General features: G+C 61.0%; 1 protein-coding gene across 3 annotated transcripts in view; it reads left to right on the top strand.

Annotated features, from left to right (window-relative positions):
* Nucleotides 1–18,635, top strand: part of ACTN4 (actinin alpha 4) — a 71,176-nt gene that overhangs the window by 46,339 nt on the left and 6,202 nt on the right. For 2 of the 3 annotated variants that reach the window (XM_035023433.1, XM_035023434.1), the window contains exons 4-13: nt 1,688–1,774; nt 2,815–2,902; nt 3,403–3,481; nt 4,554–4,635; nt 5,406–5,491; nt 9,671–9,763; nt 11,508–11,738; nt 12,241–12,388; nt 15,977–16,127; nt 18,433–18,541. In XM_035023433.1, the coding sequence (XP_034879324.1) occupies nt 1,688–1,774; nt 2,815–2,902; nt 3,403–3,481; nt 4,554–4,635; nt 5,406–5,491; nt 9,671–9,763; nt 11,508–11,738; nt 12,241–12,388; nt 15,977–16,127; nt 18,433–18,541 (1,154 nt within the window). Of the gene's footprint in view, nt 1–1,687; nt 1,775–2,814; nt 2,903–3,402; nt 3,482–4,553; nt 4,636–5,405; nt 5,492–6,494; nt 6,581–9,670; nt 9,764–11,507; nt 11,739–12,240; nt 12,389–15,976; nt 16,128–18,432; nt 18,542–18,635 lie in introns of all 3 variants that reach the window. The other variant, XM_035023435.1, reaches the window with a different exon arrangement.

Here is an 18,635-nt window from a genome sequence, read left to right as displayed (position 1 = left end):
AGCTTCCTTGTGCAGCCAGCCGGGTAAGGGAGCCGCGCGGCCTCCTCCCCAGACCGTATCCGTACCCCTGCTCTGGAGTGCCCGGCGCTTGGGAGGAACATAGATTTCCTGACTGGATGGCTGCCCTTGCCCTGGGCTCGGAAGACTCGGCCTGGTTTCCGGGTCTGGGCTTCTTAGCCCTGGGAAAGGGCCTGACAGACATTGTGTCCTTCTTCCCCTGCCTCCAGCCAGCCGACTTCGCACGTTTCCTTCTCCTGACACTCTAAAGCCGAAAGCTGCCCTCTCCATCAGCCCGCATGGCTTGGCTGTGGGGAGCGTCTCCGTGGTGGCTGACAAGCGCCCACCTTTCCCTCCTGAGCGTGCCCTTGGGGAAGGTTCGGCCCCCTCCTCTGGGTGACTGCTCTGCCTCCTGTCCAAATCAAGCCCATTCTAGAGTGTCCTGTTCTCGAGGGTCAGTGGGCAGAGTCTCTCCCCGCACCTGCTGTGCTGAGATCTCGGGGGGCAGGGAGAGCAGAAGGCTTTCAGAGGACTGCCGTGGCCCGTTTGGCCGGCGGACTCAGGGATGAGGCCGCTTGCCCTCACTTCTCTTATTCAGCATGAGACACGTGGTGCCCTGAGTGTTGCAGAGAAGACTTCTCTCTAAGCCCCCAGAGCTGAAGAATGTGTGGTGCAGACCCTTCTCTCTCACTCCCAGAAGTTGGAGACCATAGCGGGTTTTTGGTTAGTTAAGGAAGTGTGTGCCTTACCAGCTGGGCCTGCGTCCCTGCTGTCCCTGTCCTGCAGCCTCGTAGCTTCCACAAGGGCGGGGGCTGGGGACACAGCGGTGCTCACGAAGGCAGGCCGCGAGCAAGGAAACCAGCAAACATGTGGTTACAAATGGTGGTCAGTGTGTGAGGGGGAGAGCGGGCTGCCGGGGAGAGGCACCGGGCCAGTCCCTGCAGATGGGCAGTGGGGGAAGCCATCCCGGGGGAGGTGACGGCAGAGGCTTCCAGGATGGGAAGGACGGCCATCTGAGGGAAGGGCCAAGGGGTGCACTTCGTGGGCGGACGGAAGGTGTGAGGTCCTTCCAGCAAGGAGGAACCTGGCTTGCCAAAGGGACCCAGCCAGAGTGTGGCGCGGAGCGAGGGGCTGGGTCCCCCAGGGCGGGGCTCGTGAGTGGGATTCGGGAGCGCAGGTTTCGTCTGAGATGTGGGAGGGCTTAAGCAGGCGAGCAGCACACATCTGATGCGTCTTTTAATGTGAGCGCCCTGGCAGCTGGGTGCAGGTGGGTCGCACGGGGCAGAGGTGGCGGGGTGTCCAGCTGGGGGGGCGACCACGGTGGCCCGGACAAGGATGGAGGGAAGTGGACAAGATTATCAACAGACAGCACAGCACGGCGGGGAGACGTGCCCGTAATAGCGTGAGGGAGGCGCAGGCGGACAGCTGGGAAGGCCAGCCCCACGCTGGGGACGGGCCTCAGGGAGGAGCGGGCTTGAGCTGGCCAGGTGGGAAGAGGCCCGCAGGTGCCAGGCGGCAGAAGGCTCTGGGGACAGTGCATCCCAGCATTCAGGCGACATCTCCCAGCGAGGGTGGTCCACAGGCCTGGGTAGCTCCCGTCGGACGATCAGAGCTCATCTCTACACAGCCAGCAGGAGTCCCCTCTGGTTTTAACAACCTTCTCATCCTCTGCCCCCTTCTCTGCATGCAGAGATTGTGGACGGCAATGCAAAGATGACCTTGGGAATGATCTGGACCATCATCCTCCGGTTCGCCATCCAGGACATCTCTGTGGAAGGTGAGAGCCTGCGAACTGGCAGAGGACAGCCTTTCTTCCCTGCCCTGCTTCCACCCAGGTTGGGGCGAGTTAGATTATAATGTTGGGGTTTTGTCTTCCTGCTTGAGGCTCTGCCCTGTTTCCCAGCATCCCTCCCAGGGCCCGGCCCTGTGCAAGAGTGGTTAGTGAGTTGCTGGCCCAGGCTGCAGGTGAGGGGGGCCCTAGCAGCTGCCCAGCTCTGGTATCCACCCAGAACCTTCAGCTCCCGTGGTCTCCATCTCCGTGGACCCTCACCCGATCCTCGTCAAATGGGCACGATTGGCCCCATTTTACAGTCGAGGAATCTGAGTCACAGAGCAAAGTAGTGACGGAGTCAGGCTGGCCTGGTTCTCCCGCACATCAGTACCTATGTGTTTCCGCTGGACACCCCCACCCTCCGACCTTCACCTCCATGACCCGAGGGCCAGTCCAGGCCAGCCAGGAGTGAGCTGCTTCACTTCCCCTCCAAACACTTGGGTGTGCCAGCACGCGGCGGGGATTCCTGCAGTAGGCCACAGCAGTGACCGGCACAGACGTTTCCCCTGCCCCCAGCACCCCCACACTGTCCCTGGGGAACAGACAACCTGGGCCCTTCCCACTCCACTTCGCTGAGGCCGCCGCCGAGCGGGCCGGGCCCGGCACTCCTGACCCTCTGCTGATTCTTCACTGTTCAGGAGAGGCCGAGGCCAGCGTCAGGGGCTTGTTTGGCCGTGTATTCTGGCAGATAAAGGCATAGGCTGTGTGGTCAGAAGCATGGCGTGGTCGCAGGTCCTGGTGCGGCCCTGGCACTGTCACTTCCCGGGAGGACCCTGGGCAGGTGGCGTCTCAGGGCTGTGCGTGTGTGCGGGCCGGTGCTCAGGACCAGCGGACGCCTGCGGCATCTGGAGCAGGAGCAGCTCTTACTCCCAGCTGTGCTGCCCTCCGTCCGACTCCTGTGCTCGAGCCCAGAGTATCACGGCCTGGGGCTGGGTGCTCAGCGTTGGGCTTTGATCCCGTGCTCATCGCCCCCGTGTGTTCCTCAGAGACCTCTGCCAAGGAAGGGCTACTCCTGTGGTGTCAGAGGAAGACTGCCCCATATAAGAACGTCAACGTGCAGAACTTCCACATCAGGTGAGCGCCCGGCCAGAGTGCCGCAGCCTGTCTCCTTCCCTCGCTGCCCCGAGGCGGAAGGCCCGCAATGGGCCCGTCTCCCTCCGCCGCAGGCTGTCCCGTTCAGAGGGGTCACGCTGTCCCAGAGGCCAGCCCTCGATCATAAAGGACTTGTCACGTGTCAGGGGCTGGTTGAAGTGTTGACAACTATTCCCTCCTTTAATCCTCACAACCCCCCAGTAGGCCGTAGGTACTGTTACTACCCCATTTTACAGACACGGAAACTGAGAGAGCAGGAGGTGATGAGACTTGCCCAAGGTCGCGCTGACAGCAAGTGAGAGCCAGGATTTCACCACAGTCCGTCCACCTCCAGCCGCTCCGCTCTGCTGTCTGCGTGCAGTGCCCGGCACACCCCCTACCCCGATAAATGGGAATTAGTCCTTCCCGTGGGCGTCCGGGCCACCAGCGCTCGTTGGATGGTGAGAGGGCCCTCCTGTTCACCTTCTCCTTTCCATCCCCAGCTGGAAGGACGGTCTTGCCTTCAATGCACTGATCCACCGGCACCGACCAGAGCTGATCGAGTATGACAAGCTGAGAAAGGTTTGCCTCTTGCTCTTGCCCTCAGTGGCCCAGAGATCCACAGAGTCTGACCCTGCCCCTGATGCTGGGTCACCTCCCCCAAGCCCGTCCATAGCTGGCGTCCTCAGCTGGATTCTGCGCTCAGATAGGCAGGCTAGGCTCCGTGGCTGGTTCTGACCTCCCTCGCTCCCCTTGGGGACTGTCCCCTTCTCCCTTTATGGGCATTGCAACTGCCCACGGTTATTTTAGGGCCTGGCCAGCCATGCCTTCCAGCTCCCCTACCTTAACCTTTTAGCTTCTAGAAGCATTTTCTCTCCACCTAACGGAGAAGAAGGGTAAGGAATTCCAGACCATCACCACTGGCAGGTGTTTCCCGTGTAGGGGGAACTGTTCTGATATGCCTGTACAAAGCTTGTGGTCCTGTAAGACCAAGTCCCTGCCCTCTAGGAGCTCCCAGCCAGTGGAGAAGGCAGGATAATGTGTCCGGAGCAAACCTGCCCCACAAGGCCATGCACGTGCACTCAGGCTGAATGGGAGTGGGAAGGGGATAGGGCCAGACGAGTCGGAGGATGGATAATGCACCTGAGCTGGCATGGTCGGGGAAGGGCCCCTGGGGGGGTGGGGCACAAGCCTGCACTTGACCTGTTTAAGCCCCACTGAGCAATTGGATTGGGCTCTAGCTGGACATGGACTAAGGCACATGAGGGAGGGTCTTGAATTCTGGGACAGTGGGGAAACAGTGTGAAGGGATGCTTCGGGAAGGCTAGACCTCAGAAGCTCTCGGTTTACCCCCTCCCCGTCACCCCCCCGCCCCCAGTGCCTGGTCTGGACCCCACTTTCCAGGTTTCAGGACGGAGGTCTTAATCTGGGGTCTGGAGGGCTGGAAAGTGTAAGAAAAGAGCCCAGCCGCATTTTCTCAGGAGAAAAAGTCGACAGTTTGCCCCATGAAGATTTCCAGAGGCCTTCCTTTGGGTGGGAATCAACTATCTGGGTGTCCCCCCCCGTCCAGTCCCCACCGCAGCACAGGGGCCTGAGAACTGCCTGAAGAACGCTTTCCAGTCCTGCCCCTGACAGTTCTTCCTCTTTCCCCCAGGATGACCCTGTCACCAACCTGAACAATGCCTTCGAAGTGGCCGAGAAATACCTAGACATCCCCAAGATGTTGGATGCGGAGGGTAAGTACATCCCTTTTGTTCCGTCACCGCCCTGTTCTGCGGGCAAGTCTTACGGTAACTTGAGGGAGCTGGCCGTGCCAGTGAGAAGGCTGAATGAAGCTGGTTGAACCAGGGACAGCGGTCCTGCCCCTGAGCCAGAGTGGGAGCAGCCTGAGGAGACGAGGCAGGCTCAGGGAGGGATGGGCAAGCCGGGAAAGGAGGGCCTTGAAGAAGATGGGTTCTGGGGCCGCATAAGTGTCCTGCCAGAGCCCTGCCTGAGTCCTGCCCGAGTCCTGCCCCTGTCTCGGGGTCGGCAGGCCAGGTGGCCAGGGAGGGCTGGCTCCTGCAGACAGCTAAGGCGGCTGCCTTCCCTGCTTGCCCCAGGCTCAGAGTCTGGAGCCCATAAAAGGGGAGTGTTTGTTTTTTCCTTTTCCGGCTTTGCTCCATTTCCCAGCCGTGCACTGCCCCCAACCAGGACCCATGGCTCTGGCCTCTGGTGGCCCCTGGGGCTGACTGTTCAGCAGTCCCTTGAGGCCATTCTCAGAAAGAGGAAGTGGCCTCATTCTAATCCAGTTCCCACAGCCTTGGCCTTTCTAGAGACCACAGGGGATGGAAGGGCCGAGGGTGTGGACAAGCCCACTGGAGTCACCAGGGGTCACTGAATCCATTCTGAGGGTCCTTCTCCTGGGATGCCTGTGGCCTTGGGAGACTTTGGATCCCAGTGAGCAACCCCCCACCCCACCCCCGCCCGCCCCTACTTGGGCGGTTTAACCCTTGTCGTTCACTTACAGACATCGTGAACACGGCCCGGCCCGACGAGAAGGCCATAATGACCTATGTGTCCAGCTTCTACCATGCCTTTTCGGGAGCGCAGAAGGTACCGGGCAGGGCCAGGCAGGCCCACCTCGCCGCCACTGCCCAATGCCGCTGCTGCCTCTCGCCTCCCACGCTCACCTCATTTCTCTTGCAGACGGCAGTGGCCTCTCTCCGACTGGAAGCCGCCCCCCCCGACTCCAGGCGGCCCTGCCCATGTTGTAGTCTTTGCTCACGGTGTCTGTTGAGTGCCCAGTCTGGGCCAGACTCTGTTCTAGGCATGGGGCATACAGTAGGGACTAAGGCAGGATCCCTGATCTCATGGAGCTGACATGCCAGTGGGCGAGACAGGCGACAGGCGTGGCCACAGATCAAGTTGTTTCACGTGGTGACGAGCACAGTAGAGAACATGGGGCAGGATGGTGGGGGACAGATGCCGGGGTGCTGCTTCAGCTGGGGGCTGCGGCGGGAGACTTCTGCAGGCACCTGCCATGATGAGCAGGAGCTGCTGGATGAAGATCAGTAGGGACAGCGTCCCAGGCAGATGGTAGAGCAAGGTGCAAAGGTCTGGCAGCAGAAATGAGCTTGGCATATTCAAGGAATAGCCGAGAGGAGAAAAATGAGGTTGGAGATGGTAACAGGGCCAAGATGTGTAGAATCACAGTAGTGAGGGATCAGGGGTTCTATTCTCAGGGCCCCTGGAGACCATTTGGCGGTCTGTCTTGGGGTGGTAGCTGGTTATGTAAGACATGATCTCACTGATGTTTTCAGAAAGATTGGTTAGCCTTTACCCTTCGGGCCCCGCACGAGGCTTCTTCTCCAAAGCCAGTAGCCAGTGTCCGAGAGCCAGCTCTGGTTAGAAGAGGGACTCACTGATTTGGACTTGCCCCTTTGCCCTACAAAACCCCCACGAAACGTGCCCACGCCGCCGGAGCCGGGGTTTGGCTTCCAGTCCAGAGCAAGCGCTATTCCTCCCGCATGAGCCTCGGGCCCGGCCCCGGCCGCCCTCCCTGCAGCTGTCACTCTCTCCTGCCTCTCTCTCTCTCTTTCTCTCTCTCTCTGCGCAGATATTGTAGGCACTCTGAGGCCAGATGAGAAAGCCATCATGACTTACGTGTCCTGCTTCTACCACGCTTTCTCGGGGGCTCAAAAGGTGAGCTGGGGCGGGAGCGCCCCTCTCTTCTGTGGCTGGAGCCGTGCCCTCGCTGTCCCCCTCATGTCCCCGCCACCCATTTGTGGTTGGGGCCCTGGCCAGGCCACCCCGCAGGCCGCCCCGGCGTGAGGATGGACGGTTCTCGTGACCGTGGCCTCCCGGTGCCAGCACACCACGGCTATCCTCTGTGAACGCAGCCCACCCCGTGAGGACGGTGGTGGTGTCCCGGTGTCTCAGAGCTGCACTGGGCACCTGTGCTCCTGGCCACTGGTCGCCCCGCCCTTCTTCCTGTGACCCACGCCTGGCCGCTTGCCCGCTGGCCTGGCTGCGTGCTCTCACTGGGGAGCACTGGCCTTTCCTGCCCTCTTCACGGCTCCTTCCCCTCCCGGACGCCGCAGGAAAGCAGGTTCAATCCTCTCTGGGCCTGCACCTGCCGACCCCGCCCACGCAGCCTGCCGGGCCCCCATCCCCAGCAGGGCCGCGGACACAACGCACTCAGGGATGTCTGTGCCCAGTGGCAGTGGTCCGCTTCCACAAGAAGGTGCCCGGCTGGCCCTGGGGAGAGAGACCCTGCCTGGAGGCCTGGGCACCTTTGTCCCCTCCACCTGCCTCCCGGTCTCTTGGGCAGCAGTGTAACTCCCAGTGACCTGATTGCATGTCACCAGTTAGAAGTGGGCAAGGCAGGGGAGGAGAAACAAGCTCTCGTTAATTGAGCACTTACTACATGCTGGGCAGTCCTCCAACAAGTCCACGTGCACAGGTTCGAGGACAGTCCCGGACACGCCCCAGGAGGGTGGGTGCCGTTACCTTCTTGTGACAAAGGAGGAAACCAGAGTTCAGAGAGGTGGGGAGCTGTTCCCAGAGTCACAGGACCGGGACTGTGCCTGCTGTCTCCTGTGGAGCACCTTCCTCGGGGCCAGCAGGGGCCCTCTGTTTGCCATCTGCCCTGGTCCCTGCTCTGTCACCTCTCAGCAGTGTGACCTCAGATGAGTCCCTTCCCCTCAGTCTCCCCATCTGTAAAACGGGGATCCTACCCGTTCCTGTCTCAGGATTGTCCCGAGGATGAAATGAACTCAAGTAGGTGAAGGGTTTCGTTTAGAATAGTGCCCAGCCCTGTAAGTGCTCAGTCAGAGATCGGGTGCTCGGAGCGGCCTGCGGGGCGTGCCCTGCCCACCGTGGTCCTTCGAGCCCTGTGGCCTCTCCCCGCCCACCCAGTGTGTGGCTGGGCTTGTGTTTGCAGAGTTCTGCTGGGGCGGGGGGGGGGGGGCGGGCAGTGGCGGAAGATTCTTGGACTCAGACCCAACCCAACTAGCAGCATGTTTGCCACTGGACTCACCGCTCCGCAGGCCCAAGCCGGCCTCACTGCCCACCGCGTCACCCTCTCCTGCCCAAGCTGCCCTTGTGGGCGTAGCACTGGCCTCCACCGTGGTGGAGGCTAGGAGGCCTTGAGGGATTTGTGGCAGCAGATAGTGGCAGGAGAGCTCAGGCCAGAGCATTTGGGGGTTTGAGTCGCTGGGCCCCTCTTGTGAGAGAGGAAGGAAAGGCCAGGCTACTGGGAGCTGCCTGCTCACCAGGGACATGCCGTGCTCAGGGTTCTCTGGCTGTGGGTCCAGCTTCCCCAGCCTGTGTTTACTTCTCAAGGCAGTCCCGCGATGCTTTTATTAGTGCTGCTCTTTGTCCTCAGAGACTCAGTCCAGCGTTTTGGAGGAGTGCTCTCTGGCATTTGTTTTGTTTTATAAGCGCAGGGCGAACTCCAGACCTCGCAGGAAGTATGCCCGTTCTCTCCTGATCGTTTATTTCTGGTCACTAAGCATTTGTTCCTCATTCCTTTGTTTGCTCCTTCATTCATCAACTCCGAGTACCTAAAACCTACCGAGCCCTGAGTGGGGTGCCAGGAATTCAGCAGTGAAGCAGAGCACCTCTGACTAGCAGCTCCCGCCTTCACGGGTGGATCTGAGCACGGGGTGCCTGTTGTCTCTCCAAGTCAGGGGTCAGGGACTGACCTCCGCGACACCCCCACCCCCCAAGCTGGGACCTTAGTTCTGCTTCCGGCACTCATTGGCCGAGGCCCTCATGAGCCTCATCTCTGAGGAGCAGTGCCTGGGCCGTCGGTGCGTGCCCTGCGGTGTAATGCGTGGTGTGTGCGCGTGTGCGCACGCCAGTCCCAGCCGGCCCCCCCTCACCTCCCCGCCTGGCCCAGAAGCAGAGTGTGGATGGAAGCGGCTGGGCGTCGGTGCCTGTGGCCAGCGGGTCTGGAGCCATCCCCAAGCCTCTCTGTTTTCCTTCCCCACCACTCCGTAGACCCTCCTCACTCTTTCTGTTCCTGTTCTGTTGCCGTTTCAACTTCTCCTCTTGGACCCTTTCTGTGCTTCCTGAAAGGTACCTGGCCTCTCCTCTCCCCGTGTGGCACCCCCTCGCTCTCCTCCTTCTCCACTCCTTGCATTTCCCCCCAGCAGGACAAGGCAGCACATTGTCCCGTAGTTCTGAGCAGAGACTGGTCACAGTCTCCACCGCTGCCTTCTGCCCCGTGGATTGTGACTTCTGCCCAATGAACCTTCCACACCCACCTCCGAAGGGAGGATTAAGAAGGGGACACGTGTGCTTTGCGGCTGTGCGCAGACTTCTCTGGGGGCACCAGCACCTCCACCTTCCGCCACAGCCCTTTGGCGCTTGGCCTCTCCGCAACAGACCTTCCCACCTAGGGGGAAACTCCTTCAGGGCTTGGCCCAGCGGAGGACCCCACCCAGCCTCACTCCTCGGCCTTCCTCTCCGTGGGCCTGTTAATCCATTTCCCCCATAGTCCAGGGCTCCCTGACCCCCTTCGGCACCTCCGGGGTCCAGGCCAAGGGGCCCAACCTTCTGGCGGGGGCGGGGGTGGGGTGCCTTAGCAGTAAGCTGTGGGGACGCCGGCAAACCCATCAGGACACAGCTACTCTGTGTGCCATCTTGCTGGAGCTGTGCTTCTCTCCTTCCTTCTTCGGGGAGTGCTGTGTGGGCTGTGGATGGGCCAGCTTTCAGGGGACGAGCCTGTCAGGAGGGAGGGTCACCAGCCCCCAGGCACCCCTGACCGTGGCGCTTCCCCTGCCCCAGGCTGAGACCGCTGCCAACCGGATCTGCAAGGTGCTGGCCGTCAACCAGGAGAATGAGCACCTCATGGAAGATTATGAGAGGCTGGCCAGTGACGTAAGTCTGGTGGCCTCACCGGAGCGGGAGGATTCGGTTGCCTCTGGTTACCCTTGGCCGAAGGCCATGTGACACTTGCAGAGGGCGGGCAGGTTCGGTGGGGACCCTTCCTAGATAAGGGTATAAGGTTGCAGACTGGAGTGTGGCCAAGCCAGCGTGTGACCTTTCCAGGCTAGTTTCACAAGGCTAAGGGTCAGACCCGCGGTGTCACCATGCTCCCTGGCCCCTGCGGTCTTGAGCTCGGGTTCCTACAGAGGTACTCAAGGACAGTTTCCTGAACACCCCACCCCGTCAGACTTATCGGGGGAGGTTTTTAAAAACCTGCCATGCCCTCCGCACAGGCTGCCTGGCTTTGTGGGATGGAGGGAGACCCTGGAACTGAGCCGGTGACAGGACTATGGTTCGTCACGGCGGGCCCTACGCCTGCACTTCTTGAGCCGGATCTGCTGTCTCCACAGCAGCCCTGAGCAGAGGGAACGCACATCACCCCTTTTCTGAGTGGGGAAACTGAGACCCAGAGGGTCAGGCACCAGGCGCGCGAGTAGAGCACGGAGCTGGGCTTCAAACCCAGACAGCCCCACTCCGGAGCCTGAACCTGGAGAGTCCACTGGGAACGTGGGTGTTTAGTGCATCTCTTCTGGATTCCCTCCTTTATTTTAAAAACTTCTATTTGGGGGGAAAAAAAAAGGTTGACGCTCCCGGAGAGCAGTAGTTTGACCGCTCTTTGAGACTGGTGGTTCCCAGACTTCGGAATGTCATGAACCAGGAATATTTGGGAAAGTAGTTGACAGCCAACCTATAGTGACAAGTTAAGGATATTTTTAAAAGAAAAAGCTTGCGGGGCACCTGGTTGGCTCAGTCATTGAGGCATGTGACTCTTGATCTTGGGGTTGTGAGTTCGAGTCCCACGTTGGGGGTAGAGACTACTTAAAAATTGTCAAAAATTAAAAAGCTTCCATCTATTACCACCATCCACCATCTTTTCTAACACCAAGAAAAAGTTAAAAGGTTCTCTTTTGGAACCCCATTGCTTCCTAGGAAAGGGCCACTGGCACCATGCATCAAGATGTAAAGGCGCATAGATACCTTTTTGCTTGGTTTTCCCATTTTGCCAGAGTTTGGCATTTGGGAACCACTTCTTCAAGCATATCTATGCTGGACAAGAACTGATTTTCCTTTCCAAGGATTGTTCTAGAATGTCCAGTTCATTTGTTTGTATCTGTCCTCTATCACAGATATGAGTGGCTCATAAAAATATCACTTTTCCCCCCAATTTTACTGTCAAACTGTTTCCATCCCAGGCCCTGTGCCTGGCATGCTGGCTGCGTTAGAATGAGCCCGGCATGCTGTGGGCTCTGCCCTGGAGGTGCTTACGGCCCTTGAACAAGGAAGCAGTGAGATGTCTCTCTCAGTGCCAAGCTCAGTGAACATGGCAACGGGGGGGTCGTGTGGTGGGATATGATGGGAGGGGTGCTAGAGTTGAGACCGCCTCGCTTCTATATGAGAAGGAGGCCCGGGAGCAAAGGCATGAACAGGAAATAACCAGAGAACAGCACAGTGGTTCGGAGGGGTGCACATATCCCTGTAGTTCCCAGCCATAGGATCCCAGTGGGCATCCTGGAGAAGTCAGGCTGGGGAGCAGGGGTGATCCCGGGGAGCGGGGAGGCTGGAAAACCCATATCCCTCGTGCCCGTGAGCGGGGCCAGGCCCCCCCAGCGCCCTGAGGCTTCTGCTGGGCCTGTAGCTCCTGGAGTGGATCCGGCGCACCATCCCCTGGCTGGAGGATCGGGTGCCGCAGAAGACCATCCAGGAGATGCAGCAGAAGCTGGAGGACTTCCGGGACTACCGGCGCGTCCACAAGCCGCCCAAGGTGCAGGAGAAGTGCCAGCTGGAGATCAACTTCAACACGCTGCAGACGAAGCTGCGCCTCAGCAACCGGCCCGCCTTCATGCCCTCCGAGGGCAAGATGGTCTCGGTGAGTGCCCGCGGCCAGGCGGCCAGGGCCCGGGATGTGTGGCCCGACTCCCCAGCCAGCCTGTGGGGGGAGGGGTGGTAGCAGGTACGCTTGACTCTTCACCACGTTCCTCCTCCCGCCATCACGCCCTAGAATTCTACACCCATCCGCAAACCACACCTTATTTTGTGTGATGTTTGAATCTGGATCCCCATGAGTCCGGGACCTCCAGGTGCTCAAGGCCCCTTTTCAGGAGAGGGACGGTCTTCACTGCACGGTCACCTGGCTCCCATAGCGCTGGCGATGGCGTTCCTTCATTGTCACTTACTCATGTACCGCACAGAATGGATTGCACCTGCCATGTGCTGGGCCCCGTCCAGGCACATGGATCTAGCAGAGCAGGGGCCAGACATGACCCCAGCCGTTTCCACCGCCTGCCTTCTCATCAGTGATCCTCAGGGAGGTATCACCCTGCCGGTGGGCCCGGCTCCCCTTTGTGAGCCAGTTGTCTCTGTCCCCACAGGACATCAACAACGGCTGGCAGCACCTGGAGCAGGCCGAGAAGGGCTACGAGGAGTGGCTGCTGAACGAGATCCGCAGGCTGGAGCGGCTCGACCACCTGGCAGAGAAGTTCCGGCAGAAGGCCTCCATCCACGAGGCCTGGACTGACGGTACGGTCCTCCGGCCCCCTCGGTCTGTTCCTGTCTCGCACACCCGAGCACATGCGTGCCTACACAGCCCCTCCTGTGTCGTTGGATGTTTGTCAGACCCCCTTTCCTGCTGCTTGGGGATGCGTCTGTCAGAAACGTGGCTCTGGGTCCCCCCAGCCCCAGGCAGAAGGAACACTTGGGAGCTGAGCTTCCCCATCTGCTCTAGCCTCCGAGACTACTCACAGCCTCCATCCACGAGGCCTGGACCGACGGTACGGTCCTCCGGCCCCCTCGGTCTGTTCCTATCTCGCACACCCGAGCACATGCGCACCTACACAGCCCCTCCTGTTGTCGTTGGGTCTGTTTGTCAGACCCCCTTTCCTGCTGCTTGGGGACGCGTCTGTCAGAAACGTGGCTCTGGGTCCCCCCAGCCCCAGGCAGAAGGAACACTTGGGAGCTGAGCTTCCCCATCTGCTCTAGCCTCCGAGACTACTCACAGGCAGGCCCCTGCAGGGCCGAGGCTGTCCTCCAGGAACACAGCCGAACCTCATCCCGGTTCCAGCCAGAAGGGAACCCTTGTCCCTCTTCACTCTGCTGTGTCTTCCCCGAGGATGGTGCCCCTGCCAGGTCAAGGCGGCGGGGGTGGTGGGGGGCGCAGGACAGGCTCTCCCATCCCTAGAAGCCTGTGTTCAGATATGCCGCCGCCTTCCCACTCCTGTACCCTTTGTGACCATGGACTTGATCCAGGAGAGTCCGTGCTGGATGGGCCTGTGTGCCTGGGCATGGTCCTTACAGGCAAGGCTGGGCAGCCGCCTCCTGGTTCAGCTGCCTGGCCTGCAGATGGTGCTCGCTGACCACCGGCGCCTGCCCCAGGAGCTCTTTCTCCCCTTTAGGGGCCCGGGGCCCCGGCAGGTTGGCTTCTCCCAGAAGGGCAACCAGTGGTGCCTGCTGTTTCTCGGCGGCCCTGCAACTGCTTACTTCCTTCCCATCACGCCCCTGGCCCTCGGTCAGGACCCACACCTTGGCTGAGATTCCAAATCCCGGGGGCGCTGAAAGCCTTCAGAAATGGGCCGGTGCCTGGGAAAGCCACGAGCCAGGACCCCCGCCCACCCACCTGTGGCCGCCTCCTTCCCGACAGTGCCCTGCTGAGTTCCGCCTTCTTGTGGGGCTCAGTGTGGTGTCGTCCTTCCACCCCACAGTCCCCCACCGGGTCCTCACTGAGCCTCTGGGGGCTCCTGCCGCTGCTGGACAGGCAGCCCCGGCCCAGGCCAGATGCTGAGATCTACCGAGAGGCCCCAGCCCTGCTGGCCTGCCAACATGCCACCTGCGGGATCCGCAGCCCCGGGCCCACGTCCCCCGTGTCCCTGGCTGCAGCGCCGCTCACAGCCGCCCTCGTCACGTTAGTGCGGGTCGCTGTTTTCTGGCACCCGGAGCCATACCCAATCCCTCCTCTGCCGGGGAGAGCGTGTGGATGAGGTGATGAGGAGTCGGCTCAGGAGCGTGCTGGGGCTGGGTGGTGCAGGCACCGCCTCGACCTTGCAGCAGGATGTCCTTGCTGGAGGCAGCGGGGGGTGCCATTTAGTTCATTTACTCGTTCATTGGGCTCTTCCCTGAGCCCAGTAGTTTCTGGGGGTGGGGGGCTGGCCCCGGCCCAGGGAGCCTCGTCAGAGCGTTTCTCTCGTCAGAGGGCCCTTGGGCGTGTAAGTGGATTTGCCTGGACTCAGCGGTCTTCTGCTGTCCTTATCTGTGTCCATCCTTCCATGGACCCTGGGCCTCATCCCTGGGCACTTCCCTTTTTGGGCTTTTGGCCCATGTTGTCAGCTTTTCGGTCCATCACCTGGAGCTGCAGGGGGCCCCGGGGGATGGTGTCCTGAGGCTGAGGGGCGTGGGTGTGATGGCCCCACCGAGTTCTTCCCCTTGGAATGACTGGGGCTGGCCTTCCCCCACAGGCGTTGAGGAGAAGTTGGCTCAGTGGGTAGCCAGGGCCCAACTGGTTCAGTGGCCTCCACACGCCCCTGCCTCACCCCTGCTGCCCTGCAGGCACTTTGGCATCTGGCCCTGCCCTTCATGTCAGCCTGGAGCCCCCAGGCAGGCTTGCCCACTCTTGTTCCCAAGATCTGAAGCTTCTGTCCTCTGAACCACCCAATTATGCAACACAGGAGGACAGACTGACCTCCTGGCCCCTCTACACTCCTGGGATCCCATGCTAGCAGCGTCCTTTCTCTGGAGGGGGTGGGCCCAGAGAGAGGGCTGAGCCACCATCGTTCCGAGCCTCCCTCACCGTCCCCCACAGCTCGCAGGGGCGAGGGTCCGTGTGGATGCTGTGCGGAGGGTTTTGGATTGTCAGGGAGGAAAAATGAAAACGAGCCTCTGCATCCCCACTGTGACTGCCCCTTGGCCTGAATCCAAGGCATCTGTGGCCACGGGCATCTCCTCCTGACTCTCCCCAGGACCCCCCTTGCCAGCTCCCTTGCTGAACTCTGCTGAGGCAGAGAAGGGGTAACCTACTATTTCGGGTTCCCACACTTGGGAGAAGGCAATTTGGTGAAGGGAATTGCAAGCTTGCCTTTGTGGTTAAGCCTCCTGCCCCAGGGCTGGGGCGGTGGGCCTGTGGAGCCTCTCTCCCAGGCTGCCGCCTCCTGCCCGCCTGTGCCAGGCTCTGTCCTCGGGGTGGCGGAGATGCTCATGGTACTAGCTCCGTGCCCGCCCTGCCTGAGACTTGAGACCAGGCGCTGGCCTCGGCCCCGCTTTACAGATGAGGGAACAGGTGGGGAAGGCCGCCTGCCTCCCCAGGCCCGCAGCTGTTGGTCACATGCTGTGGTGCCAGGCGGAGGAGTGGGTCTCTGAGCTGCCGCCCCAGGGGTAGCCCCCAGGATGGCTTACCTGAAGCAGAGCACCTTTAGGAGCCAGGGGTCCCAGCCACCTTCGCAGACTGGCCTTTCCCCGCCCTGTTCTCTGCAGTACCTCCCCATGGTTACAGGGCTTCTTGGAGCTTCTGGCCTGGGGTATATAATTAGCCAGGCTCCAGGACTAATAATAGCGTGCCTCTCCTCCTTCAAAGGACCTGACAGTGGGCCCCACCTCAGTGCGTATAGTAGGCCTGTAGGATGGCATAGGCCACGGAGGTGTGTGACAGGACCCCACCCCGAGGGAGCCTGGCCCCCCAGTGCCGGGGAGGCAGGCACAAGGGGTTGGGCCGTGGAAAACTCTGACTGGAACTCTCCCCCTGCGCCCACCCTGCCGAGGCATGGGCTGCAACCCCAGATGCTGGCCCTCCGGGGATGGGTGTCCGCCTTTCCAGCGGTGGCACATTCCAGTCCTTACTGTCCACTGAGAGGGGGCTCTAAGTTTAGAACACACAGGTTGAATCGGGATATCGGTCTCAGGCCCCCTAGTCCCACAGTGTCTCCTAGCTCCATCCAGGATATAGTTGGGCTGAGAGATCCCTTGAAAAGGCAAGGAGAAAGGCTCTGGAAATTTCCAGTCTCCATGGCACCGTCCTCGGTGAGGCAGAATGTGGGTCTGAATCCCATTTTCTAGGGTTGGACAGCCCCCTGGACTCCCATCGCACTGTTGTCTAAACACCTCCTGCCCTCTGCCCGCCCCCAGGGAAGGAGGCCATGCTGAAGCACCGGGACTATGAGACAGCCACCCTGTCGGACATCAAAGCCCTCATTCGCAAGCACGAGGCCTTTGAGAGCGACCTGGCCGCGCACCAGGACCGCGTGGAGCAGATCGCCGCGATTGCTCAGGAGCTCAAGTACGTGAGGGGTCGTGGTGCCCCTGCCCAGGGGTGGGGGGTGTCCCGGCCCTCTCCGTCGTCCCCCCCCGCCCACTGTCTCCTTTCAGATGCCAGGGAGGGGCCTTACGGGATGATCCCTCTTGCCCACTTGGTCTTAACCCCAGATGAGAAACGGAGTGGGACCTCTTTCCTCAGGCAGAAGGGAGGTCTCTGACCCCTTTCCTGATGGCCTTAGGCTGTAGGGGTCCCTGGGGCTCTACCTTTTGCCTGCCACACCAAGGAGAGACCCCCTGGCCCCCTGATGTGGGGGGCGGCCTAGCCCCCGCTGCTCCCACCCGCTCCTCCCTGAGGGGATTGGGCTGCACAGAGAGCCCATTGTTCTGCCGGGCCCCTTCCCTCGCTTGCTTAGAATACACTTATTGTGCGAGCTTCCAGGCAGCCGGCTTCTTCGCCCTCCCTTTCCCGCCCCAGTCAGATAAACTCGCGCACACAGTTAGTACACCGAACCTCCAGAGCCAGGGAATGGGGCCTTATTCCGCCGGCACAGTGGCCAGCAGCAGGGAGGGCCCAGGGAGTGGGAGGCCTAGGCCATTACTTCATGGAAAATCCACAGGGCCTGGAGGGGCGGCATGGCTCCCAAAATAGCCGTCTGCTCAAAAATAGGATACTTGGCTGGAGCTGCCCTTTCCACAGACACCTCCCACCCTGCCAGTCATCCCTAAAGTTCTGCTTGTTTCTACAAGGCTGGGGCCCAGCTGCAGTGCCTGGTGGAGCCCCACGCCAGGCAGGGCCGTTCTCCTCCCTGACTCACTCCCTCTGCACTGCCCAGTCGCTTTGGGGGTTTCCGTTTGCTCAGCCAGAGGCAGAAGTGCTCAACTGCTTACCCGGGGGACCTCCCCGTCGTGGGAAGACATTGTCCCTTGGGGTCTCGCATCCTCTTGTAGGCTTGAGCCTCAGGGCCTGGCACGCCCAGGTGGAGCAGAGTGAGGTCACACGCGCAGATGTCCCTGAGCGGCTGTGGGAGGTGGGATGTGGGCATGGCCCGCCACTGACAGGCGAGCCCCTGGATGCTGATAGGAGACAGGCTTGGGGTAGGCCCTCGGCCAGCCTGCCGCCCAGGCGCCGGAAACAGACGTGGGGCACCCGCTCTCTCGGGTGAGAGCAAGTGGCTGCTGAGGCAGCTTTTCTGGACAGTGGTGCTGCAGGAGGAAGGAAGGATGGTTTGGGGGTGCATTCTGTTCCCCCAAAGATGAGTCAGAGGGCCAGGTGCTGGCCAGGATGAGCCTGAGGAGAGAGCCCGGCCGAGCGCTGGTGAAGAGCAGCAACAAGCGCTCAGAGCGCTCAGTGCTGCGCACATACTGGCTCCTTTAACCACCCGGCAACCCCACGCTAAGGGAGGGGAACTGTGGCTCCGGGCAGCCGAGGGGCTTGCCCACGGTCACGCTGCCCGCTGGGGGGCAGCTGAGCCAGGAATGCAGCTCAGGCTGCGCGGCCCCTCTGTGGAGCCCAGCCATGGTCCCCGGCCCCATCCCCCGTGTCCTGTTCCTCCCAGACTTGTTCCCTGCTCCCCATCCCTCCCCAGGCCCCCAAGGTTCCGCCTGTACCTCGACTCCCTGGAAACCTCCTGCTAAGAGAATCCAATGTCTGGAGCCCAGGAGGAAGGAATCCTGGGCCAGGCGGGAGGAAAGTAGGGGCGGGAGGCATGAGGGCCCACTTCTTTCTTAGATGTAGTATTAATTGCTTAGAATGACATTGCGGGTTCGCTACTCATTTTTTCTTTGTTTATTAAAATAAATCCTTTTAATCACTGTTGGTTCATTTATGCACTGAGGCCCCAGGACTGCTCTCAGCACTTCACGTGCACTCGGTAACTGGATCTCCAGAATAACCCCACGCCTGTTTCACAGAGGGGAAAACCAAGGTCTCCAGAATAGGGAATTCACGCAGCTGGGGTCACACGAGTACAGAATCAAAGAGTCGGGATCAGGCTGAGGGAACTTGGCCCAGGAGCCCATTGTTTAGCCAGCGTGCTCTGCTGGACCCTGGGGTGACAAAAGCAGTCCAGACACAGGCACGGTTGGGGGCTGCACTGGGGGGGGTCCCTGCGTTCGCATGTCATGACAGCGATTCTCACAGCTAGTCAGCACGGACCCCCCCCCCCGCCCCTCTGTGACCCCTCTGTCTGCATTCCTCCTGCCTTGGGGAGGGCGTGGGTTTGGGGGTGTGGTGATGGAGGACTGGTGACCTGGCACCAGGGGCCAGGGGGACCCAGCCTGCCCGCCCCCCCGCTGCCGGGTCTCATGGCCATGTGCCCCGCCTGCAGTGAGCTGGACTACTATGACTCGCACAACGTCAACACCCGCTGCCAGAAGATCTGCGACCAGTGGGACGCCCTTGGCTCTCTGACCCAGAGTCGCAGGGAAGCTCTGGAGGTGAGGGGGGGTTGACGTCACCCGCGGAGCCCTGTGCCCCTGGGGGCCGGTGGGGGGCGGGTGACACCGGGAGCCCCCGGCTTCCCCCGACCCA

The sequence above is a fragment of the Mirounga leonina genome, unplaced genomic scaffold, assembly GCF_011800145.1.
Source record: "Mirounga leonina isolate KUSES-001 unplaced genomic scaffold, KU_Mleo_1.0 Mir_177, whole genome shotgun sequence".
In the NCBI taxonomy this organism is placed as follows: domain Eukaryota; kingdom Metazoa; phylum Chordata; class Mammalia; order Carnivora; family Phocidae; genus Mirounga; species Mirounga leonina.
This window is presented reverse-complemented; position numbering and strand designations above follow the sequence as displayed.